At 37.0% G+C, this 27,679-nt stretch overlaps 1 protein-coding gene across 2 annotated transcripts in view; it reads left to right on the top strand.

The window, feature by feature from the left end:
* The window catches only part of FAM184A (family with sequence similarity 184 member A), a 137,432-nt gene extending 123,390 nt beyond the window's left edge, over positions 1–14,042 (top strand). For both annotated transcript variants that reach the window (XM_010595818.3, XM_003404248.3), the window contains 4 exons: positions 2,180–2,297; positions 9,234–9,338; positions 11,848–12,050; positions 13,700–14,042. In XM_010595818.3, the coding sequence (XP_010594120.3) occupies positions 2,180–2,297; positions 9,234–9,338; positions 11,848–12,050; positions 13,700–13,781 (508 nt within the window). In that variant the 3' untranslated portion in view covers positions 13,782–14,042. The remainder of the gene's footprint in view (positions 1–2,179; positions 2,298–9,233; positions 9,339–11,847; positions 12,051–13,699) is intronic.
* Positions 14,043–27,679: the final 13,637 nt, after the last annotated feature.

The following is a 27,679-nucleotide window of genomic DNA, read 5'->3' as shown; positions in this document are numbered from 1 at the left end:
ATCACCAGTCATTCACACCTGGTCTTGAGGAAGCAATGCCTGCGTGGGAAAATACTGACTAACGTTGGCTTTAAATAGATCTTAGAATGGTACCGTGCTTTCTTCTTTTCAGAATTTTGAAGGTCTAATGATTTTGGACATATATTTGCAAGTTTAATGTATTTCCTACTGCTTATTTGTTCTCTCCTTTAATGCTTTCCCATTTGTTTGTATGGATCGTTTTCTCAGTTTAATCAATTCTTTTTTCCCTTTATTATCCAGGCTTTTTTTTTTTTTTTTTTTTTGAGTATTTTTTGTTTATTTCAGTAAAGATATTTTATGAAGAGGGTTAAACTGATAACAATTCATCACTATAAATAGCTTTAAATAAAACTAAAATTAGTTTTTTGCAATTCAGAATCTTGTACTTTGCTTTAATGATGAAGAAAGTGCTGCAGTGACATCTTGTGGCTACTCTGAGTATAAAACCCAAATATCCTTTTCCTTGTCTAGATCAGTTATTTTCAACCTTCCTAAAGCCTTCGCCAACAGAATACATAAAGAATGAACCCTGCCATAACTTGATAAAAAACAAGGTCACATTATTGTAAACTTAGTGAATCACAACATTTTTTCACTGAATTCCCATTGTCATTAAAGGACAATTAAAGACAGTGACTTACACACTGCACAACTGACTTCACCCTTAACTGACAAAGTTCCAGATGATCTGAGATAATCATTTCCTAACCCCACACTTTATTGCTGCAAACCCTCCCACCCCCAGGTTAGAACTCTAGCCACGGGGCTGGGTAGGAAGCCAAATTAATTATCTCTAAATCCCTTAGACTGAGTTGATTTAGTGTGTTTTAAGGTACTAAAAATGGAGCCCTGATGGCACAGTGGTTAAGTGCTCGGCTGCTAACTAAAGGGTCGGGAGTTCGAATCCACCAGGCACTCCTTGGAAACTCTATGGGGCAGTTCTACTCTCTCCTATAGGGTCGCTCGACGGCACTGGGTTTTTTTTTTTAAGGTACTAAAAATGGAGCCCTGGTGGCACAGTGGTTAAGTGCTCGGCTGCTAACTGACAGGCTGGCAGTTGGACCCCACTATCCTCTCTGTGGGAGAAAGATGTGGCAGTCTCCTTCTGTAAAGATTTACAGCCTTGGAAACACTATGGAGCAGCAGTTCTACCCTGTCCTGTAGGTTTACTATGAGTTGAAATCAACTCAATAGCAACAGGCTTTTGGTATGTACTAAAATACACAGGGATCTTGATGTGGTGATCTTGATCTTGGGATGTGGTGGCAGGGACAAGAATCACTGATTCCTAAAAGATAATCCCATTGGAGCTATTTAATATTTGTTGAGTAAATGAATCCATCTGTGAATATTTATTGGTCGTAATTTTATTGAACTTAAGTTCTATCCTTTATATTCTGACAACCGTAAGATTTAAAAAATATTCTAATTATTTAATTCTCTAAAACTATGTTGAAAGTGCCCTTTTTTTCCCCAAACACAGCCAGCACTTTCCATTTGCATCATCTTTGGTCTGTCTTATATCTTTAGATTCTACAGCATTGCCTTTCCTCATAAAAGTGACCTCTATTCTAGAGTCTTTGGTGGCATTCAGTACAATTACTATCTCGTTCTGGACAGAACAGACCTGCATGGGAATATAATTCTTCCCTTACCTAAAGAACCTTTTTTACAGTTTATATGTATTGGCTGATAATATAGAATCTCTAAGCTACATTTCTCATAAACCACAAAAGAATGATGTTGTATATATGTGTTCCTTGTTCCCCTTTCCTCTGTATCTTGTCCTTTCCCTTTTATATATGTTACCAAACCTTGTGTCATCACACAATATTGTATTCGTGGTAAGTGCGCCTAATAGTGAGCCTGCATTTCTAGGATCAAACCATATCCCATTCAGTTTGTGCAGAGCCCTCACCTCATATCCAAATACTCTTAAATGACTTAAAATGAGTGAGTTCTTTTAAACAAATAGCTTTCATCAACTCCTGAAAAGCCTTTTAATAACACAATCACATCATTCATTATGCATAAAGGTTTCAAGAAAAAAAAATTTGTTTTAAATGTGTGTTTTCAACTGGATTAATTTGAAAACATAGACATTGCAAAAGAACATGTCTGAGCCATATCAAAGAATTAAAGGTTTTCTTGTTTTTAGACTAGAAGAAATGGAAGAAAAATATCTACAAAGAGAATCAAAAGCGGAAGATATACAGATGATTACAGAACTAAAAGCCATGCTTACAGAGAGAGACCAGGTCATAAAGAAGCTAATTGTAAGATACCTTGTTTTGGGTGTAACCGTGTTAGTAACCAAAAGACTGTTGATTGGGAAAATATTTTTAAGTAATGTTAAATGAAACACAAATTACGAAATGTGCATTATGATTGAAATTTATTAAAATGTTTATGAATGAGAATAAGATTGCCTGTAAAGTAATCTAAATTTTTTAAATTTAATATTAGGGTAAGGGGAGTGTATGTGCTGCTTTTTCTGTATTTTTCTTTTAAAAAAATGTCATTTTAATACATCAAATGTTCAATAACATGTTACTGCCAATATATGGCTAATACACTATTATAGTACATGTGTGCGTATGTGTACATATTTTAATGTAGAATTAGAATTGGACAGGAAGGGAGAGTCAACACATCCGTGCAATGTAACTTCTGGGTTAATCAGGTTAATTTCGTGACACATATTCCATAGAATACTTACACTAAGAGATACTCCATGGAAAAGGAGTTCCACGATCTAGCCTAAGACAACCAGTAGGCTCTCTCTTAGGGATTCTCAATTCACATTGAGATGTTAAGGACTCTGGGAAGTTTTTGAAATTCATAAAATATTTCAGCCTTCTAAAATTATACATTTTGACCAGTAATTAAAACATTGCCTCTTACTACCACTAACAAATAGGAATCTTTCACAGTAAAACTAGAAATGCAGTGCTAATCAATCTATGTGTTATCTCTTCAACTAAAAATTTTGGAAATTAGTATGCAAAGAGAGCCTAAGAACAATATTTTATTTTCTTCTTAATGTATCTCTTTTAGCCTTTAGGAAAGCCAGCCTGTTGTCTGGGGCTAGAAATTTGTGTCAAGAGAAACAGGTAGTAGATAGGGGTCCATAGGTAGAACCCAGAAGCAGGTGTTGGAGAGATAATGTGCTGCCTCAACGACTAACTACGCAGTTTTCTAGGCATTGCGAGTACAGACCTCACAGATTGCTCTAGCTGATAGCAGCTGTTGTTGTTGTTAGGGGCTGTTGAATCGATTTTCGATTTATAGCATCCCCATGTGATGGAGTAGATCTGCTCATAGGGTTTTCTAGGCTTTAATCTTTATGGGAAAACCTCAATATTAGCAGTTAAAACAATCCCAGGGGATGACCAACTACCTGGACACCTGAGCTGAAGCCATACATGAAAAGTGAATGGACTCCTAGCCTCATATACCTGGTAACAGCTCTAGCCATCTGGTGACAGGGCATTAGAGCTTCAAAGGCAGAAATAAGCTAGCTAACTCAAGCAACCTATTTGGACATATCAAAACAAAACAAAGCAAGAAGCTAGGCTATAGTAAGCAAACATAAACAAATATGAAAACTTACAGAAGGCACAGAGACAACGGTCAGTATCAAATCACATAAAGAAGCAGACCATGATCGTTTCAACAAGGTCTCAAAACAAAGAATCAAGGGATCTTCTGGATGAAGGTGCCTTCCTGGAATTACCAGATACAGAATACAAAAGATTAATATTCAGAACTCTTCAAGACATCAGGAAGGAGATCAGGCAATACGCAGAACAAGCAAAGGAACACACAGATAAAGCAGTTGAAAAATTAAAAAGATTATTCAAGAATATAATGAAAAATTTAATAAGCTGCAAGAATCCACAGAGAGACAGCAATCAGAAATTCAGAAGATTAACAATAAAATTACAGAATTAGACAACAGAAAGAGGAGCAGAATTGAGCAAGTGGAAGGCAGAATTGGTGAACTTGAAGATAAAGTACTTGGCACCAATATATTTGAAGAAAAATCAGATAAAATAATTTTTAAAAATGAAACCCTAAGAATCATGTGGGACTCTTATCAAGAGAAAGAACCTACAAGTGATTGGAGTACCAGAACAAGGAGGTATAACAGAAAATATGGAGAAAATTGTTGAAGATTTGTTGGCAGAAAACTTCCCTAATATCGTGAAAGATGAGAATATATCTATCCAAGATGCTCATTGAACTCCCCATAAGGTAGATCTTAAAAGAAAGTCACCAAGACATATTATAATCAAACTTGCCAAAACTAAAGATAGAGAATTTTAAGAGCAGCTAGGGATAAATAAAAAGTCACCTACAAAGGAGAGTCAATAAGAATAAACTCGGATTACTCAGCAGAAACCATGCAGGCAAGAAGGCAGTGGGATGACTTCTATAAAGCTTTGAAGGAAAAAAAAATTGCCAGACAAAAATCATATATCCAGCAAAACTGCCTCTCGAATATGAAGGTGAAATTAGGACATTTCCAGATAAACAGAATTTCAAGGAATTCATTAAAAACAAACCAAAACTACAAGAAACACTAAAGGGAGTTCTCTCTCTAGAAAATTAATAATATCAGATATCAACCCAAGACTAGAACACTGGACAGAGCAATCAGATGTCAACCCAGATAGGGAAATCACAAAAATAAATCAAGATAAAAAAAACCGCTCAAAACAGGGAAAAAGCGATGTCTTTATGAAAAAGAAGATAACATTAAAGGCAATATAAAGAAATAAAACTTTGGTTTAAACCTAGAAAAATATGGGTAAATGTTAAGATAACCACAAAGGAGACTAATAATCTTACTCATCAAAATAAAACACAAGAAAAAAATAGACATTCAGCAGAAACAAAATCAAATAAAACAACTAAGAGGAAAACACAATATATAAACTACTCAGCACAAAAAATTAAGTGGGAAAAAGAAACTGTCAACAACACACAAAAAAAGACATCAAAATGACAGCACTAAACTCATATCTATCCATAATTAATGTAAATAGACTAAATGTACCAGTAAAGAGACAGAGTGGCAGAATGGATAAAAAAAACTCGATCCATCTATATGCTGCCTACAAGAGACACACCTTAGAGTCAGACACACAAACTAAAACTCAAAGGATGGGAAAAAATATATCACGCAAACAACAATCAAACAAGAGCAGGAGTGGCAATATTAATTTCTAACAAAATAGACTTTAAAGTTAAATCTACCACAAAGGACAAGGAAGGACACTATATAATGATTAAAGGGACAATATACTAGGAGGATATAACCATATTAAATATTTATGCACCCAATGACAGGGCTGCAAGATACATAAAACGAACAGCATTGAAAAGTGAGATTGACAGTGCCACAATTATAGTAGGAGACTTGAACACACCACTTTTGGTGAAGGACAGAACATCCAGAAAGAAGCTCAGTAAAGACATGGGAAATCTAAATGCCATGATCAACCAACTTGACCTCACAGACATATATAGAACACTCCACCCAACGGGAGCCAAGTATACTTTCTTTTCCAACACACATGGAACATTCTGTAGAATAGACCACATATTAGGTCACAAAGCAAGCCTTAGCAGGATCCAAAACATCAAAATATTACAAAGCATCTTCTCTGATTATAAGGCCATAAAAGTAGAAATCAATAATAGAAAAAGCAGGGAAAATAAATCAAACACCTGGAAACAACAATACCCTGCTAAAAAATGACTGGGTTATAGAAGACATCAAGGATGGAATAAAGAAATTCATAGAATCCAACAAGAATGAAAACACTTCCTATCAGAACCTCTGGGACACAGCGAAAGCAGTGCTCAGAGGTCAATTTATATCAATAAATGCACGCATACAAAAAGAAGAAAGGACCAAAATAAAAGAATTATCCCTACAACTTAAACAAATAGAAAGTGAGCAACAAAAGAAACCGTCAGGCACCAGAAGAACAAGGCCAGGGGGCCGACTCTGGAACAGACCGTCAATTACTCATGTACAAGTTCAAGTTGATGCTGAAAAAAATTAGAACGAGTCCACAGGAGCCAAAGTACGACCTTGAATATATCCCACCTGAATTTAGAGACCATCTCTAGAATAGATTTGACACATTGAACACTTAATGACCAAAGACCAGATGAGTTGTGGAATGACTTCAAGGACATCATGCATAAAGAAACCAAGAGGTCATTGAAAAGAAAGGAAAGAAAGAAAAGGCCAAAATGAGTATCAGAAGAGACTCTGAAGCTTGCTAAAGTGAAAGGAAGAAATGACGAAGTAAAAGAGCTGAACAGAAGATTTCAAAGGCGGCTCAAAGAGACAAAGTATTATAATGTGCAAAAAAAAAGGGGGGGGGAACACATTCAGCATTTTTCAAGCTGAAAGAACTGAAGAAAAAATTCAAGCCTCAAGTTGCAATATTAAGGGATTCTACAGGGAAAATACTAAACGACACAGGAAGCATCAAAAGAAGATGGAAAGTACTTACGGAGTCACTATAAGAAAAAGAATTTGCCAATGTTCAACCATTTCAGGAGGTAGCATATGATCAAGAACCAATGGTAAGGAAGGAAGAAGTGCAAGCTGCACTGAAGGCACTGGTAGAAAACAAGGCTCCAGGAATTGACAACACCGAGATGTTTCAACAAACAGATGCAGCACTGGAAGTGCTCACTCGTCTATGCCAAGAAATTTAGAAGACAGCTACCTGGCCAACATGCTGGAAGAGATCCATATTTGTGCCCATTTTAAAGAGAGGTGATCCAACAGAATGCAGAAATTATGGAACAATATCATTAATATCACACACACATAAATTTTGCTGAAGACCATTCAAAAGTGGTTGCAGCAGTTCATCGACAGGAAACTGCCAGAAATTCAAGCCAGATGCAGAAGAGGACATGGAGCCAGAGATATCATTGCTAATGTCAGGTAGATCCTGGCTGAAAGCAGAGAATACCAGAAAGATGTTTACCTGTGTTTTATTGACTATGCAAAGGCATTCAACTGTGTGGATCATAACAAATTACAGATAACACTGCGAAGAATGAGAATTCCAGAACACTTAATTGTGCTCATGAGGAACCTATACATAGACCAAGATGCAGTTGTTCCAACAGAATGAGGGGATACTGAGTGGTTTAAAATCAGGAGAAATGTCAGTCAAGGTTGTATCCTTTCACCATGTGTATTCAATGCGTATGCTGTGCAAATAAGCCGAGAAGCTGGACTATATGAAGAAGAATGTGGCATCAGGATTAAAGGAAGACTCATTAACAACGTGCCATATGCAGATGACACAACCTTGCTTTCTCAAAGTGAAGGGGACTCAAAGTACTTACTGATGAAGATCAAAGCCTTCAGTATGGATTATACCCTAACATAAAACAAAATTCTTCACAGTTGGACCAATAAGCAGCATCATGATCAGTGGAGAAGAGATTGAAGTTGTCAAGGATTTCATTTTACTTGGATCCACTGTCAATGCCCATGGAAGCAGCAGTCAAGAAATCAAACTATGCATTGCATTCGGCAAATCTGCTGCAAAAGACTTCTTTGAAGTGTTAAAAAGCAAAGACGTCACTTTAAGGACTAAGGTGTGCCTGACCCAAGCCGTAGTGTTTTCAGTCGCCTCATATGCATGCAAAAGCTGGACAATGAATAAGGAAGACTGAAGAAGAACCGATGCCTTTGAATTATGGTGTTGGTGAAGACTATTGAATATACAATGGACTGCCAGAGGAACAAACAAATCTGTCTTCGAGGAAGTACAGCCAGAATGGTCCTTAGAAGCAAGGATGGTGAGATTTTGTCTCACAGACTTTGGACATGTTATCAGTAGTGACCAGTCCCTAGAGAAGGACATCAGGCTTGGTAAAATAGACAGTCAGTGAAAAAGAGGAAGACCTTCAACGAGATGGATTGACGTAGTGGCTGCAACAGTGAGCTAAAGCATAACAACAATTATGAGGATGGCGCAGGACTGGGCAGTGTTTCTTTCTGTTGTACACGGGGTTGCTGTGAATTGGAACTGACTCGGTGGCACCTAACAACATGAGAACAACAATCTTTGCAGGTGCAGATCCCCAGCCAGGTCTTTCTCCCGAGGAGCAACTGCGTGGGCTTGAATCACCAACCTTTCAGTAAGCAGCCAAGTGATTAACCATTGTGCCACCAGGGCCTCTTGCTGATAGCAGTAGATTCATGGAAAACTGCTGTATATTTTACACATGAAATTAGCAAACATGATAAATGTGTTTTAGCTATAATTCATAGAAATAGCTATTGATTTTCAAGTTCTTACTAAGTAGGTGTTACAGATATAATTGTATTTTATCCTCACAATGTGATAAGTTGTTGTTAGGTGCTGTTGAGTTAGTTTCGGTAAGTGTTAGACTTAAAAGAGAGGTGTGATTTTCTAAAGTAACAATAACAGCACCAGGAATCTCGCCAGGCGTCGTCCCACACCAGAGCCCATTTATTCTTTTTCTACTGTATCCTGCTGACCCCCTGATTCTGTGGACTCTGAGGTTAATGACTTACTGGGTGGCAGTAAGTGGTAACTAGGTGAGGGATGAAGAATCTAGTTTTATTGAACACAGCACTGCATTCTCACACATACTGCTTATGGCCTTCCTTCAGTCAGGTTAGTTTAATTATTTTGTTTGTGAAGGCAAAAGGTGAATGTTTTATCTCTATGTGGCCCATTCTTTTTCTCTGCTCTATAGTTCCCAATGGTATAAAACATTGATGTCTCAGAGAGATCACATATACTCAAATCCATCTCCAGCACCCCAGGATAAGAATAGCGTCTTTTTCCTCAGCCATGCACATAGTTCCATGAGTGCAAGTTGGGCCTGCTCAAACTGTACAACCAGCCCTGTGGAAGAGATGGGACCAAATAAAACAGATCCGGTCTAGGAGGAAGAGAGGCTGGAGGGTAGAGAAAAGACCCTGGGGTATAGGGTTTGAAAGGTGTTGAAAACTTACCCACCAGCAATCTATTTAACACATCAGCAACCAGGTCTGGAAATTTTTTAAGAAGGTATAGGCATGTTCATATATGTTTTATATTAAATTTTTTTACGAAACGACATTTATAAATTAAGTTTTTTAAATAGCCAATCAAAAATGTTTAAAAGATGTTTGAAATTCTTTTGCTTAGGAGGATAATAAATTTTATCAGCTGGAATTAGTCAATCGAGAAACTAACTTCAACAAAGTGTTTAACTCAAGTCCTACTGTTGGTGTTATTAATCCACTGACAAAGGTATGTGCTGGAAACACTGTGAAAATAGAGAATTGGTTTAAACTTGATTTAAAATGTAAGAAAATATTTAAAGTAGCAGAAGACAAAGCTTCCTTTTTTTTTTTAATTTAACAATAAATTGTATGAATTTTTATGTATTTATTTGCAGAATCAGACTAATCATTTTATATATTTATTAATAATTTATACTCCTTAAAATAATATTAATATTATGAAACCTTAGTTTTACCATTTTGTCTTTCCTATGTCTAAAGAAAACTAAACTTCTAAATCACCTTAAGCTAATTGCTTCCTTTGGAGTCAGAATTCTTTATGGGGTCCAAAAAGTCACTCAAGCCCTGGATACCCAATTGCTATCTCTAATTGAAGCCCTCTGATCTCAGTGGACCTTGGGTTGAATGTGTTATTTTGTTCCCTACCAATCTTCAGAGAAGGATTTTACTTCTCAGTCTTCTGACCTTTCTTGACAATTAAAATCGAATATGTCCCATTCTGATACTTAACTTTATTACTCTCTGCCTTGCAGACAAATGAAATGGACATGGCTAAGTCTTACATGTCTTTGTACCCCAGCTCCCCATGGCTCCCAAACTAGTGCTTTGCATATACTGGGTATTCAGATATTTGCTCAGTTAGAAAATTTCATCATATTTTCTATAAGCCACCATGAATTATCTTAGGAAATAAAGTACATAATAAAGAATAAATAATAACTGTATATATTAGCCACACTGGAATTATATATCTTTTGGCAGAAATTAATAGCAGCATAAATAATATCTGATCCAAATTTTATTAAGTTGCACATCATTCCTAATTTCTCTTAGGTACTCAGCTGGAAACGTATTTAAACTTTTCTTTAACACTTATAGAACTTTCTTAAGAACTCTGACTCTATCCTTCCTTCACAAGTTAAAGTGTTCCAGACCTTAAACTTAAATGTTTTGTAAAATAGAATGACTTGACAGCAGTGGGTTTTTTTAAAGTAGGGGACCATATAGCTGTATTTCCATAACTGAACATACTACGTGGCACATAGAAGGCTGTCAATAAGTAATTGATGAATGAATGAATATAGTTAATTTCTGTTTATAAATTCATAAGTATCATTAGGGTGAAATAAGCTTTCAGTTATAAAGCAAAATTATGAGACATGTTCAAACAAGATTTACTAGAAATATTTTCCTTTCCTTTATTATTTATTCTATTGAAATGCAATATTTAGCTATGATATCATTACTAGAATTTTACCGTCAATACTTTGACTACTTAAAATAGAAATCTTAAATAGGTTTAATTATGCCCTCTGATAACTAGAAAAAGAAAATGCAATTTGCAAGAACTTTCAATCTACTTTTGACTCCTAATAGTGACTTCAGTTTTCACAAATGGCTATGGAGAAGACAGTTCTTCCTTTTTTCAATTATACTACAATAGGCTCCTTGTCAGAGACTCCATCATTCATAGAATATGACATAGAGAAAGATGTCTAGATAATCAGATACTACTTTATAAGTAAAGAACTGTCACTTAAATGCATTTTTTTTTCAAACTCTGGAAGCATTTGATAAAAATTATTTCAGAAATTTTATTACCATACATTTAATTAGCAGAAGATGAGAGTATTCAAAATATTTTAAAACTTGTTAACTTTTATTCAGCAGAGCAAGATGGTGCTCATTGGTTCTAGAGGCACCCATAAAATACTTAACTTTGAGGCTTAGTTTAATGATTTGGAAGCTGGTAGATTTGGGTAATCTGTAAATATATTCTTCTTCTCATCTCTTTTAATTTGAAAGGCAACTATCTCATGGCCAGTCACAAAACATTGATCATTTTTGTTTTGTAACCTTTAAGTTTTTTAAAAAAATTTGTGACCAAATTAATATTACCAGTTGATTGAGAAATTAGACTGAATTTTGCATATTTAATTTTCGCTTTTCAGAAAGATGGTACAGTGAATTTAAAACCAACTTAGGTCTCCAAATCAGCTTCATATCTTAAGTAGAAATGTGAGATTTGTGTCAAACTAGATTGCCAAGCATTTTCTTATTCCCTTTTTTTTCCCCCCCTAGGCAAGGACTTCCTCCCTTTGACAGATGGCTAAAGCTCATGGACCTCTCTTTTAAAATTATTTTTAACTGTTCCCTTCTTCTAATTTTAGCCTAAATCAATTTAACCTCGTGGCACCTGCAAGACCTCCCAATATCTTTTACTCCTTGGCATTCTTTACACCTCCTCTTCCCCTCCCCATGAACCACTCCTCAACGTTTCTTCCTCATTCTTCCTCTCCTGGCAGCATGTCTGGCTATGAGGATTCCATGTAGATAAAGAACATCTCCAAGGATCCCCAGACCACACGTTGGGTAACACTGGTTAATTTCAACATTCCAACTTACAAAAGCTTCCAAAGTTTTCCCATGGCAAATTTATATCTTCTACTCTGCCTATTTTCTCATGTGTCCTTACGCAAGGACTACTATCCTTACACTTATTATTTTTAATGCAGCAAAAGAAGAAGAATGATAAATCACCAACAAACAGGTTTGTGAGTGTTCCCAATCTAAGTGCTCTGGAATCTGGTGGAGTGGGCAATGGACATCCTAATCGCCTGGATCCCATTCCTAATTCTCCAGTCCACGATATTGAGTTCAACAGCAGCAAACCACTTCCACAGCCAGTGCCAGCCAAAGAGCCCAAGACATTTTTGAGGTGAGCCCCGCCTCACCAATGATTTTTTTTCTTTTCCTTTTTTAACTTGAGAAATTTACCTTCTTACATTTGCAGAAACCCACTACTCTAAGAACAGCATAGGAAAAGAAATATTACTGTGAAATATTTTCAGTATATATTTATGATCTCTCTAGAGAACTCCTTTTTTGACTGTATTGAAAAGATTTTTTCTAATTACTAGTCACCAGTTTTCTAAATGCTTCAGGAGGTGCTAATGTAATTTATATGCTTAGAATTTTAATATTTGTGAGAAGTTGCTTCATATTTAGTATTATCAATAATTTTTTATTAAGAATCCTTGTAGAATTTTAAAATATATTTTTTATTTATTAAGGGGGTTTTATTTATGTTTCCTATGTTATATATGTTCATTTTTTCCCTTTCTTGCTTACTAGTCTTATTTATAAATATATATACTTAATGCCAAAATAAAGTATATGTAAACTCTGGGAACTTAATGAAATACTTAAGCAAAAAAGTAAATTTAGAAATATGATAATATTTCTTAATCAACAGACCAGTTTTGTTACCTCAGAGTTAAGTATATTCACAAGTGAATTTCTAAAGAAATGCAATTGGATAACCATTAAAGTCAGAAAGTACTGCCATTTTATGCTCATCATACTGTTTACTGGCTTTTTGCTGCTTTAATTTAATTTTTTTTTTTTTAACTTACTAAACCCCAGCAGTGTCACTAGCAAGTCTTAACATGTAGACAGTCTGTTTTTTGGCAAAGTGTTCAACATAATTCTTTGAAATTATTATTTGAAAAAGTTAAAAAAAAAAAAAAAGATTGAAAAATACTCAAATGCACCTTTAAACGTGTCTGCTGCTAAATATTTTGTGTTGCTTATTTTTCCTTGTGCATGAGTATGTTCAGGTATCAGTAAGATGCATGTGCATGAGCTCAAGAAACATGACTACTGGAGTTTCCATTACACATGTTGCGTGCCTTGTAATTTCCCCCAAAGACGGTAGGGATCCTTTTGTTTTCTCAAATAACCCAAAGAATCTTTAGTTATAACTAAGATAAGTATAAATTATATAACTTTGAAGATGGAGAGGGAAACTGGATTTTTAATGCACCCTTTTTCCCCTAGAGTATTTGTTATGGAATTATGAAAGTTTAACCTAAGTATGCATACAGTAAAAATACTATACCTAAAAAAAATATTATATCTTGGTTTAGTTACTTAGTTCAGCTATATTTAAGGGTGTATCTGTAAGATCAAATGCTTGTATCAGATTCTGAAAGTTTAATTAATTGAAAGGGAAAAGGTACTACTATAGAGGAACCTTATCTTATTCTCTCTTATTCTCCACAATTCCTCCTCAGTTCTTCTACTCAGAGAAGTTGACATTATTTTTCTCAATTGTTTTTTTATTTTTATTTTTGTAATTATGGTTATGTGGCTCCTCCTTAACTGACTTCATCTGAGCTGCTGATGCACTCTCATGGTCTCATGGAGTGGAGAAACAACTCTAGAGGAGATAGCAAGTATTTTAAAACACAGCTTCTAAACTGAGGACCAGTTGTGGTAGTCTACACTGATGTTTTAGGTGCTTTTACCTTCACTTTGCAAAACACCTTAATGCTGGGTTACATGTCTCTCTCTTTATGAATTCAGTCCTCCTCAGAGTGAAGCTTCCCCGGTACCTTCTCCAGATCCCCAACGCCAGGAGTGGTTTGCCCGGTACTTCACATTCTGAAGGAATTGTCTTGCCACAGCTCTGTGTGGACCGATGCTAAGAGCATGACCTTATACAAATCATTACATCAACAGGCTTTCCTGTGTCAAACACTGTGAATGAGAAAGTATTTGTCTCTAATTTGAAAATGCACTGTATTTCTTGTGATATTTATTGGAAGTACTCCATTAGGTACTATATTATGTGTGTAATTATAGCAGTTATTTTTATTTGAGATGGAAAAGTCTTTAACCTTTGTAATTACTGCATAATAAATTTTGTTAGAGCAAACAATGGTGCTTTTCATTTTTCCCTAGTAAGTTTTCTTTTTTTTTTTTTTTTTAAGTTTTAAATACCTTTTAATTTCAGGTAACACTTGCCAAAAAGCTTTACTGCATAATAATCATATAATATCAAATTATTTGACTTCGATAATCACGCACAAAAAAATCAGGATAGGGAAATTATCTGTTGGTTTCTTCTGTTACCATGTATAACTTTAAACTGGGTTCTCTAAATTTGCAAGGCCAGAATGAAAGCACTTGTGTAAATAGTAGACTTTGAAGTATATAAAATACTTCTGACTTATAGGTTTCTCAAGTATTGTTTCTGAGGCTTGAGGATCTAGAACTTCTAGTTCAGTTGGTTTCTATTATTAATATTATGCTTTATGGTCAACAATGACTGGCTAAAGAGAAAGTCAACTCTATTTTCATTTGTCTTAAAAGCCAGTTTATCAGTTTTCTAAACAGGCAATTTAGTAGATATATGAACATAGACAACTAATCAATATTTATCTTTTTTTATTGTGCTTTAAGTGAAAGCATACAATTCAAGTCAGTTTGTCATACAAAAACTTATACACACATTGTTATGTGACCCTAGTTGCTTTCCCTACAATGTGACAGCACACTCCTCCTCTCCACCTCTCTTCCCGTGTCCATTCAACTAGCTTCTGTCCCCCTCTGCCTTCTCATCTTACCTCAGGACAGGAGCTGGCCACATACTCTCATGTGTCTACTTGAGCTAAGAAGCACACTCCTCGCCAGTATCATTTTATGTCTCATAGTCCAGTCTAATCTTTGTCTGAAGAGTTGGGTTTGGGAATGGTTTTAGTTCTGGGCTAACAGAGAGTCCAGGGGCCGTGATCTCTGGGGCCCTTCCAGTCTCAGTCAGACCATTAAATCTGGTCTTTTTACTAGAATTTGAGGATTGCATCCCACTTTTCTCCTACTCCATCAGGGATTCTCCGTTGTGTTCCCTGTCAAGGCAGTCGGTGGCGGTAGCCAGCCACCATCTAGCTCTTCCAGTCTCAAGCTGATGGAGTCTTTGGTTTATGTGGCCCTTTCTGTCTCTTGGGCTTATATTTTCCTTATGTCTTTGGTGTTCTTCATTCTCCTTTGTTCCAGGTGGGTTGAGACCAATTGATGCATCTTAGATGGCTTCTTGCTAGCTTTTAAGACCCCAGACACCACTCACCAAAGTGGGATGCAGAACGTCTTCTTCATACATTTTGTTATGGCAGTTGACCTAGAGGTCCCCTGAAACCATGGTTCCCAGACCCCCACCCCTGCTACTCTATCCCTCAAAATGTTAGGTTGTATTCAGGAAATTTCATAGCTTTTGGTTTAGTCCAGTTGTTCCAACTTTCCCTGTATGCTGTGTTGTCCTACCCTTCTCATAAAATAATTCTTATTTACTATCTAGTTAGTGAGTACCCTTCTCCTTCCTTCCCCACCCTTGTAACTATCAACGTTTTCTTCTGTATTTAAACCTTTTCTTAAGTTCTTATAATAGTGGTCTCACCCACTATTTGTCCTTTTGCGACTGACTAATTTCGCTTAGCATAATGCCATCCAGATTCATCCATGTTGTGTTTCACAGATTCATCATTGTTCTTTATCATTTCGTAGTATTCCATTGTGTGAATATACTATAATTTATCCATTCCTCATCCGTTGATGGGCACCTTGGTTGTTTCCATCTTTTTGATATTGTAAACACTGGTGCAATGCACATTAAAAAAAAAAAAAAACCAGTGCCGGAACATGGGCGTGCAAATATCTATTCGTATGAGGGCTTTTAATTCTCTAGGATATATTCCAAGGAGTGGGATTGCTGGATTTTTTTTGTTTTGTTTTTTTTGGTAGTTCTATTTCTAGCTTTATAAGGAAGCGCCAAATCGATTTCCAAAGTGGTTGTACCATTTTACATTCCCACTAACAGCCTGTAAGTGTTCCAGTCTCTCCACAACCTCTCCAACATTTATTATTTTGTATTTTTTGGATTAATGCCAGCCTTCTTGGGGTGAGATGGTATCTCATTGTAGTTTTGATTTGCATTTCTCTAGTGGGTAACGATCATGAGCATTTCCTCATGTGTCTGTTAGCTGCCTGAATGTCTTCTTTGGTGAAGTGCCTGTTCATATCCGCTGCCCATTTTTTTAAATAGGTTAGTTGTGTTTTTGTTGTTGAGGTTTTGCAGTATCTTGTAGATTTTACAGATTAGATGCTGATCGGATTTGTCGTAGCCAACAGTTTTTTCCCAGTGTGTAGTTTGTCTTATTTGCTCTTTTTGTAAAATCTTTGGATGAGCATAGGTGTTTGATTTTTAGGAGCTCCCAGTTTTCTAGTTTGTCTTGTAGTGATTGTGCATTGTTAGTAATGTTTTATATACTGTTTATGCCAAGTGTTAGAGTTCCTAGTGTTGTCCCTATTTTTTCTTCCATGATCTTTACTGTTTTAGATTTTATATTTAGGTCTTTGATCCATTTTGAGTTAGTTTTTATACATGGTGTGAGGTATAGGTCTTATTTCTTTCTTTTTTCTTTTTTTTTTTTTTTGCAGATGGATATCCAGTTATGTCAGCACCATTTATTACAGAGACTGTCTTTTCCTCAATTAATGGACTTTGGGCCTTTGTCAAATATCAGCTGCTCATAAGTGGATGAATTTATGTCTGGATTCTTAACTCTGTTCCATTGGTCTATGTATCTGTTGTTGTATCAGTACCAGGCTGTTTTGACTACCATAAAAAAATGGCAGTATAATATGTTCTAAAATCAGGTAGTGCAAGGCCTCCCACTTTGTTCTCCTTTTTCAGTAATGCTTTACTTATCCAGGGCCTCTTCCCTTTCCATATGAAGTTGGTGATTTGTTTCTCCATCTCATTAAAAAATGCCATTGGAATTTGGATCAGGATTGCATTGTATCTGTAGATTGCTTTGGGTAGAATAGACATTTTCACAATGTTGAGTCTTCCTATCCATGAGCAAGGTATGTTTTTCCACTTATGTAGGTGTCTTTTGATTTCTTTCAGTGGTGTCTTGTAGTTTTCTTTGAATAGGTCTTTTACCTCTGTGGTTAGATTTATTCCTAAGTATTTTTTCTTCTTAGGAGCTATTGTAAATGGAATTGATTTGGTGATTTTGTCTTCGATGCTCTCTCTGCTGGTGTAGAGGAATCCAACTGATTTTTGTATGTTTATCTTGTATCCTGATATTTTGCTGAAATCTTCTATTAGTTTCAATAGTTTTCTTGTAGATTCTTTAGGGTTTTCTGTGTATAAGATCATATCATCTGCAAAAAGAGATTACTTTTACTTCTCCCTTACCAATTTGGATGCCCTTTATTTCCTTTTCCATCCTAATTCCTCTGGCTAGGACCTCTAGCACAGTGTTGAATAAGAGTGGTGATAAAGGGCATCCTTGTCTGGTTCCTGTTCTCAAGGATAATGCTCTATTTGGGATGATGTTGGCTGTTGGCTTTGTATAAATGGACTGTATAATGTTTAGGAATTTTCCTTTATTCCTATTTTGCTGAGAGTTTTTATCATGAATGGGTGTTGGACTTGATGAAAAAGCCTTCTCTGCATCAGTTGATAAGATCCTGTGGTTCTCACCTTTTGTTTTATTTATGTGATGGATTGTATTGATTGTTTTTCTAATGTTAAACCATCCCTGCACACCTGATATGAATCCCACTTGGTCATGGTGAAATTTTTTTTGATATGTTATTGAATTCTATAGGCTAGAATTTTATATTGGTCTATAATTTTCTTTTTTTGTGGTGTCTTTACCTGGTTTTGTTATAAGGGTTATGCTGGCTTCATAGAATGAGTTTGGGAGTATTCCATCCTTTTCTGTGCTCTGAAATACCTTTGGTAGTAGTGGTGTTAACTCTTCTCTGAAAGTTTGGTAGCATTCTCCAGTGAAGGTGTCAGGGCCAGGGTTTTTATTTTGTTGGGAGTTTTTTAATTACCTTTTCAATCTCTTCTTTTGTTACAGGTTTATTTAGTTGTTTTACCTCTGTTTGTGTTAGTTTACATAAGTGAATTTCTAGAAATTTATCCATTTCCTCTAGGTTTTCAAGTTTGTTAGAGTACAATTTTTCATGGTATTCTGTTATGGTTCTTTTAATTTCAGTTGGGTCTGTTGGGATATTGCCCATCTCATTTCTTGTTCGGGTTATTTGCTTCCCCTTCTGTTTTTCTTTTGTCAGTTTAGCCAGTGGTTTACTGATTTTGTTGATCTTTTCAAAGAACCAGCTTTTGGGCTTGTTAACGCTTTCAGTTGTTTTTCTGTTCTCTGTTTCATTTAATTCTGCTCTAATTTTTATTATTTACTTTCTTCTGGTGTCTGAAGGCTTCTTTTGCTGCTCTCTTTCTATTTGTTTGAGTTGTAGGGATAATTCTTTGATTTTGGCACCTTCTTCTTTTTGGATGTGTGCTTTTATTGCTATAAATTGACCTCTGAGCACTGCTTTTGCTGTCCCAAAGGTTCTGGTAGGAAGTGTTTTCATTCTCATTTGATTCTTTTAATTTCTTTAATCCATCCTTAATTTCTTCTATAACCCAGTAATTTTTGAGCAAGATGTTGTTCAGTTTCTGTCATAGGTTGAATTGTGCTCTCAAAAAATATCTGTCAACATGATTCCCTTGTTTGTTTACAGTTTTATCTTCTGATTTGATTTCCCTATATGTTGTAAATCCTATCACTATGATGTAATAAGATGGATTAGTGGCAGTTATATTGATGAGATCTATCAGATTAGGTAGTGTCTTAAACCAATCTCTTTTGAGGTATAAAAGAGAGAAGCTAGCAGAGAGACAGGGAGACATCATACTACCAAGAAAGCAGTGCCGGGAGCAAAGCATGTCCTTTGGACCTGAGGTTGCTGTACTGCGATGCTTCCAGACCAAGGGAAGAGTGATGACAAGGACCTTCCTCTAGAATCGACAGGGAGAGAAAGCTTTCGCCTGGAGCCGGCGCCCTGAATTCAGACTCCTAGTCTAGTGGACTGTGAGAGAATAAACTTCTCTTTGTTAAAACCATCCACTTGTGATATTTGTTACAGCAGTACTAGATGACTAAGACAGTTTCCGTGTGTTTGATTTTTTTCATTGCTTTTTCTGTTATCGATTTCTATTTTTATGGCTTTATGATCAGAAAACATACTTTGTAAAATTTTGATGTTTTGGATTCTGTTAAGGCTTGCTTTGTGGCTTAATATGTGGTCTGTTCTGGAGAATGTTCTTTATATCGCCTTGACTTCTTCTCCATATGAAAGATCTATGACTACATTTTTTAGTTCCTGTTTTTGTTTGTTTTAATGTTGTCAGATTTTACACAGTGACATCTATTTCCCTGTTTTGAGTGTTTTAGCTTTATTTTTGTGATTTCCCTGTCTAGGTTGATACCTGGTTGTTCTGTCCTGTGTTCTAGTCTTGGGTTCTTATCTGATGTTGCTGATTTTCTAACCAGAGTACTCACTTTAGTATTTCTTGTAATTTTGGCTTGGTTTTTACAAATTCCCTAAACTTGTGTTTATCTGGAAATGTCCTAATTTCACCTTCATATTTGAGAGACAGTTTTGCTGGATATATAATTTTTGGCTGACAATCTTTTTCCTTCAAGGCTTTATATCTTTATGTATGTCATCCCGTTGCCTTCTTGCCTGCATGGGTTCTGCTGAGTAGTCCAAGCTTAGTCTTACTGACTCTCCTTTGTAGGTGACTTTTCGTTTATCCCTAGCTGCTCTTAAAATTCTCTCTTTGATTTTGGCAAGTTTGATTCTAATATGTCTTGGTGCTTTCATTTGGGATCTACCTTGTGTGGGGTTCAGTGAGCATCTTGGATAAATATCTTCTCATCTTTCACAATATCAGGGAAGTTTTGTGCCAACAACTCCCCCTGTATTTTTTGTTATCCCCCCATTTTGGTACTCCAGTCACTCAGGTTATTCCTCTTGATAACAGTCCCACAGAATTCTTAGGGTTTCTTCATTTTTTTTTTTAATTCTTTTATCTGATTTTTCATCTAATATGTTGGTTTCAAGTGCTTTATCTTCAGTCTCACTAATTGTGATGTCCATTTCCTTAATTCTGCATATATGACTTTCTATTGAGTTGTCTAATTCTGAAGTTTTGTTAATCTTCTGAATTTCTGTTTGTTGTCTCTCTTTGGATTTTTGCAGCCTATTAAATTTGACATTATGCTCTTGTCTAATCTGGTTAAGTTGCTCTAATGCTCTGTCTTTGTGTTCTTTGGCTTGTTCTGCATTTTGCCTGATCTTCTTGATCTCTTGAAGAGTTCTGTATATTAATCTTCTGTATTCTACCCCTGGCAATTCCAGGAAGTTCTCTTCATCTGGAAGATTTCTTGAGTCTTTGTTTTGAGAGCCTACTGAAGTCATCATGGTTTGCCTCTTTATGTGATTTGATATTGACCATTGTCTCCAAGTCATCAATAAGTTATTGTATTTATTTATTTTATGTTTGCTTACTGTGTCCCAGCTCCTCCTTTTTTGTTTTGATATGCCTGAATAGGCTGCTTGAGTTAGCTAGTTTGATTATTGGTGACTTTGAAGCTCTAATGTCCTGTCACCAGATGGTTAGATCTGTTACTAGGTGGATGAGCCCAGGTGTCCATTTACTTTTCTTGTATGGATTAAGCTTAGGTGTTCAGGTAGTTGGTCACCAAGTGTGTGGTACAGGCTCTCACCTACAGTCCTAGACAAGCAGGGGTGATTGGTATAGGCACAGGCATCTGGTTGCAGTAGACAGTCACGTGCTGAGCAAGCCAGAGGGATGACAACCACCCCGGAGTGTCTCTGAGGAAAGTGTGTCCATGTTTCCTCAAGCGCTTAGGTGTGTGGATTTTAAGTCATACTGTGGGCACCTAATGCTATTAGTATTAGGACTGGGAGGCACCCCTATCCTTGGACACTTGTCACGGGTGGCTACATTGCATGGGTGGAGCCACCAGTCCTCAAGCCCCTGATGTGGGTAGGTGAGGGCCCTGCTAAATAGGCAGAGCGGTGTCAAACTTCACAAACCTGCCTCTCCACCGCATAGCTGAAATAATTGAAGTTAGATTTCAGGTATATACCCTGTTGTGCTAATGAGGGCCTACGCTGTTGAAATGAGCCCACACAGGTCTCTGCAGGGGTGAAAGGCATTCAAAGGCCATGAGCCCCTTATACCTATGCATAGGCAAAGGAGCTATTTCTGCCCTGAGTTCCCGGCTCAGGGGAGCTGGCAGATTATTTTTCCCTGTTTGTTAATTTGTTCCTTCTCTGAGGCCAGGAGAATGGCTCAGGGCGTGCGACAGGTCCTACTTTCAGACCAGGGAAACTGGCTATCACTGAAGCCAGCTCGGGACCTAGTGGAGAGTGGGGAGGGACCAGGTAAATAGAAGAGCGCTTTTTCCCAAGGTCATGTTTTTTGATCTGCATGGTAGATTAGACACATGTACTTATCTTTTGCCAATTGAGCACCACCTTTTGCTGATACTGGAGGCATGAGTGGACTGTACACCGCTCAGTCTCTCCTGATGTGGAAAATGTGTCCCAAACACCACTGCTCACCTCAGCACACTCACGCCAGTGGATCCGGCCTGTGGGGCACCAGTTCATACCAAGTCAGGTCTGGCAACTCTTCATTGCTTCTGAACCATTTCTCCCTCCCCCTGCTGCTCAGTCTGACTTCTCAAATTTGCCTTTGATGTTCAGGGCCCCCAGACTGTCATATATAATCAGTTCACTTGTTTTTTTCAGGTGTTTGGTTTAAGAGGGACCACAAGAAGTGTCTGACTACTCTGCCGACTTAGCCCTGCCTCCTCAGTATTACATGTTGTTGAGATCTTTTATTCCTTTATGCTTTCAGTCCATCTTGGCAGGCTGTTATATTGTATTCAGTGGCTTGAAAGACTGCCTCCATTTCTAAGAGCGTCCAGTTTAGTCAATTCAGTAATGTAAACTTTGGAAGTATCTGGGTGCACTAAATAAATGCAACTACATGATATATGAATGATTATAATAATATTACAGGCCAACTTTTTGTGGCAAAATACATATAACAAAACATTTGCCATTTCAATTATTTCTTCTGTGTACAGTTCAGTGACATTGAATTCATTTACTCTGTTGTGCAACCATCACCACTATCCAAGTTTTGTCATCACCCTCAAGGGAAACTCATACCCCTTAAGTAATAACTCCCGATTCCTCCCCTCCAACTTATCCCTGGTAACCACTAATTAAATTTCATCTCTATGTATTTACCAAAGAGCCATGGTGGCACAGTGATTTGAGCTCTCAACTGCTAACCGAAAGTTTGGTGGTTCGAACCCAACAGCCTCTCCACGGGAGAAAGATGTGACAGTTGGCTTCCAGCCACTAATTAACCTTTATCTCTATGCATTTGACTATTCATTTCAGTTTTCCTTTGTTTTGTTTTTAATTGTGGTAAAATGTATATAACAAAACATTTTCCATTTCCATATTGTGCAACCATCATCACTATCCATTTCCAAATCGTTCATCACCCTTAATAGAAACTCAGTGCCTTGTAAGCAAGAATTCCTCCTTTCCTTCTCTCATTGCCCCTGGTAACTACAAATAAAACTGGATGAGGGTGTTTATCTATTCTAGATATTTCATATAAGTGGAATCATACAATGCTTTTTTGTGTCTGATTTATTTTACTCAGCATAATGTTTTCAGGGCTCATCCATGTCACAGCATGTGTCAGAACTTCATTTCTCTTTATGGTTGGATAATATTTGACTGTATAAATAGGCCACATTTAGTTTATCCATTCATCTGTTGATGGACACCTAGGAATGGGATTGCTGGCTCATATGGTAATTCTTTAACTTTTTGAGGAACTACCTGTTTTCCACAGTGGTTGCACCATTTTACAATCCCATCAGCAATGGATGAGGGTTCCAATCTCTTCACATCCTCGCCAACCCTTGACATTTTCCATTTTTCTGATAATAACCACCCCCTAATGGTATATCATTGTGGTTCCACTGGTCCATTGATTTGCATTTCCCTAATGATTAATGCCACCACTTGTCTCTCAGTTTGTTGTACTGTGGTGGCTTGCATGTTGCTGTGATGCTGGAAGCTGTGCCACCAGTATTTCAAATACCAGCAGAGTCACCCAGAGTGGACAGGTTTCAGCGGAGTTTCCAGACTCAAGACAGACTAGAAGGACCTAGTGGTCTACTTCTGAAAAAACTGGCCAGTGAATACCTTATGGATAGCAGAGGAACATTATCTGATATAGTGCTGGAAGATGAGCCCCTCAGGTTGGAAGACACTCAAAATATGACTGGGAATAGCTGCCCATTCAAAGTACAGTCGACCTTAATGACATGGATGGGATGAAGCTTTCAGGACCTTCATTTGTTGATGTGGCATGAGTCAAAATGAGAAGAAACAGCTGAAGACCCTCAACAAGATGAATGGACAGAGTGGCTGCAACAATGAGTATAAAAACAATTGTGAGGATGGTACAGGACTGGGCAGTGTTTCCATTCTCTTGTACATAACTTCGCTTTAAGTTGGAACTGAGTCAACAATACCTAACAAGAACAACAGCAATTAATGACGTTGAGCATCTTTTCATGTATGTAGTGGCCATCTGTATTATCTTTGGAGAAATGTCTCTTCAAGCGTATTGTCTGTTATTTGATTGTGTTGCTTGTCTTTTTGTTGTTGAGTTTTAGTTCTTTATATGTTGTATACGTTAAACTAAACCCTTATCAGATATATGGTGGCAGATATAAGCTTGACATGGGAAGTGATGCCTATGTACACTATTAAAGAGAGTCGGAACTAACCAGACAGACCAGGGGTAAGGGTATTTCAAGCACAAGCTGAAACAGGAGTCAAGAAAGAACAGTCCAGCTGCATCCAGAGAACTGTGCGTGATACCACAGGACTAATGTTTAAGGTGTATGAAGGGCTGGAGAAGATGGCATAAGAACAAAAGCATCCATTTCTTGAGAACTGACCTTGTATCAGACACTTTAATAGTAATATTTTAAACCCTTCAAAATGAACTCAGGTGAAGCTGAGTACTCTCCCCCCACCCCCCAAATCATACAACTAAGAGCTAAAACTTGTGTTCTTTCCATTATGCCTACTGAGGAATTACATTTGATCCTCTAGAATTTTAAGCACGTAATAGCATGATTAGATTTAAAATTCAGAAAAAATCACTATGTTGACTCTTTATAGAGTGGTTCAGAAGAGAGGAGGGCCTGACTTTGGAAAGACCAGTTATGGATTTATTGAATTGGTTCAGATGAGGACTGAAGAACTGTTAATGGGAATGGAGATGAGGGGATAAAGAGAAGATGTAGAATTGGTGTGAGTTGGTGGCATTTATATCTCCAGTGAATTGGAAGCTCACTAACTATGAGGCTCCACTGGCTCTGCCACCAACGAGTATCTTAGACTCTGCCTCCTGGGCTGTATAATGAAATGCTAGCTCCTGCACTGTCTTCCTGTGAAGATAATACGCAATAGTTTTTGAAACGTTTTAAGAAAGGTATAAACTACTGTCATACAGTGATGACAAATGCTATTTATCATTATCAACACCGTAATTAACTGTACACTGGGATTTTGGAAATAAAACCATCGTGGACAAATACTATTTATTGCCTTATCCTTAGGTAAGATATCAAATTGATTTTTACATGTAGGCCAAAATGTTTATTATCCCATTCCGTCATCTCCTTCATACCCAATCATATGTAGTTATGGTTAAAACACTGCTATTGTCGTCATTAACATCATATCTTAAAATATCCACCTTAAGATCTTTCATCATCATCAAACAGTAAGTTTCTAACACATGACTTTTTTTCCCAGTGATCTTTTAACTGGGGTGAAAGAGATGGGTCTAAGGAGAATCATAAGGAATATTCTCTTTGCATATATGGCTCTCTGTCCTAGAGCTAGAGCAGAGACAGTACTTCAACAGCTGATCCATGACTGGCTTATTTTGCTGTGTCTTTCATCATATTGTAGAGACTATTAATGTAGACTAAAACAAAACCAAACCTGTTACCATTGAGTTGATCCTGACTCATAGCAACCCTATAAGACAGAGTAGAACTGCTCCATAGGATTTCCAAGGAGCAGCTGGTGGGTTTGAACTGCCCGCCTTTTGCTACTGCCATAGCACGCAGTAGCTCTTAACGACTGTGCCCCCAGGGCTCTGATGTGGACTAGGAAATGGAAAAGGAAAATTTTGTAATGTTGAATTTTATAACTTCATGTTCACAGACCCATATGGAAAAGTTCTGTCAGAAAGAATACAAATTAGATACTTGGTAATATGTCACTAACTGGTTTAGTAGTTTTTAGATTCCAGAAATGTATTGACTATAAATGCATATGAAAATATTTTGAGGACAGTATCTTTCTTTGGGCCCAGCTAAAAATTTTCCATATGAAGTCTCTTAAATATTAATTTATTTCTGTTCATAAATCTTATAGAGAAAATGGAGACTTGGTGGTGCAGTGGTTACACATTCAGCTGTTATCCAGTAATGGTCGGCAGTTCAAATCAACCAGCCACTCCTTAGAAACCCTATGGATGGTTCTACTCTGTTCTATAGGGTGGCTGTAAGAACAGTGTGGGGGAGGTATCTGATTTCCTCCAACCCCACAAAGGGGAAAGAGAACCAAGATCAACAGCACAAGGCTGACTCCATGAGGCGGAGGCCAGACAAGCCTCCTGTGTGCCATCTTTACCAGTTCAGACACCAACTGTCCCTCCCACAACACTCTCTACTGGGTTCGATAATTCATTGCAATGGCCACACAGAACACACAGACCATATTGACAACTATGGGGTTTATTAGGGAAGAAACAGTTACAATTCAGACTCAGGAACACTCAGGATACAGCTCTTCCCTCAGGATAGCCTCTCCGTGGCACTCAGTCTCTGCCCAAAGGCTCTCAGCTTTCTCTGTGGGCTAGGAAGGCCATCACACCATCTCCTGCTGCCAGGTGTCTGCTGCTGGGATCTCTTCTTCTGTGGTGGTGGTGGTGGGCTCCCCTCTGCTCTGAAATCGGCTCTTTTAAGGCAAAACTGACCAGTCCCCTCAGGAGGCCACAATTACCCTATCACATAATCACCTGGGTGGGAGTTACAAGTCCATGGCTAGAAAGGCCACCAAACCAAAAAAAAAAACCAAACCCGTTGGTGTTGAGTCAATTCTAACTCACAGTGACCCTACTGGACAGGGCAGAACTGCCCCACTGGGCTTCCAAGGAACGCCTGCTAGATTCGAACTGCCGACCCTTTGGTTAGCAGCCGTAGCACTTAGCCACTACACCACCAGGGTTTCCACATACAAAACTAATTAATTGTACCGCAGTTGCTATGAGTCGGAATCGACTTGATGGCAAAGCGTTGTTTTTTAAAGAGAACATATTCTATCAAGATCAACAATTTGGAATAAAAATGTTCTTTGAAAATAATGATATAATTTTTCCTTTTACGATCTTACAAATGTTCTAACATTCTTTGTCACAGGACCCCACTGAGATAATGGATCACACCCTATTAATTTCAGTTTGGAAGATTACCACATATTGACCACTTCTGGTAATCCTAGTAATATCTTCATAATCTCCTGGATGTAGCTATATTTAACAATTTTAGTTTACTTTTATTAGTTAAAACTCTGTAGGAGTAAAAATATACTCCAATACCCAGTGCCATCAAGTCGATTCCAACTCATAGCGACCCTATAGACAGAGTAGAACTGCCCCATAGAGTTTCCAAGGAGCGCCTGGTGGATTTGAACTGCTGACCCTTTGGTTAGCAGCTGCAGCACTTAACCAGTACACCAGCAGGGTTTCCTATAAATTAAGTAAAGCCAGATTATTTGTAAATATAGCAATTTATATTACAATTTAAATGCTGTTTATTATTAATAAAAATAATATTTTGTATTTCTGGTTTTATGGCAAAATTTTTAGGAAATTTTAATATAAGGCTGCAATGATTTGCCAATATTTCCTCTGAAAGTTAAGGGTTGCATATATTGTATCAAACATAGTAAACAAGCTGTTTAATTTATAGGCTATGGAATCATTTAAAACTGGTTTTAATGGAAGATAATTAAAACTCTTCGTTTATAATGTTAGGCTACGTTAGAATTAGACATTTCATATGTGCAATAGCCTGGCTCAACTCGTCAGGCTATTGCACATATGAAATGTCTAATTCTAACGTAGCCTAACATTATAAACGAAGAGTTTTAATTATCTTCCATTAAAACCAGTTTTAAATGAATCCATAGCCTATAAATTAAACAGCTTGTTTACTATGTTTGATACAACATATGCAACCCTTAACTTTCAGAGGAAATAATGGCAAATCATTGCAGCCTTATATTAAAATTTGCTAAAAATTTTGCCACAAAACCAGAAATTAGTGTTTTCTTTGCTAAAGCTTGTCTTAAAAAAAATACAAAATTGCATTTTTATTGATAAACACATTTAAATTGTAACATAAATTGCTATATTTACAAATGATGTAAGGTGAAATCATTGCTATGTTAAGATTCATCTCTTTTGCTTTTTTCTACGTACTATTTGTTGCA

The sequence above is a fragment of the Loxodonta africana genome, chromosome 1 (genome assembly GCF_030014295.1).
Source record: "Loxodonta africana isolate mLoxAfr1 chromosome 1, mLoxAfr1.hap2, whole genome shotgun sequence".
NCBI lineage: Eukaryota > Metazoa > Chordata > Mammalia > Proboscidea > Elephantidae > Loxodonta > Loxodonta africana.
This window is presented reverse-complemented; position numbering and strand designations above follow the sequence as displayed.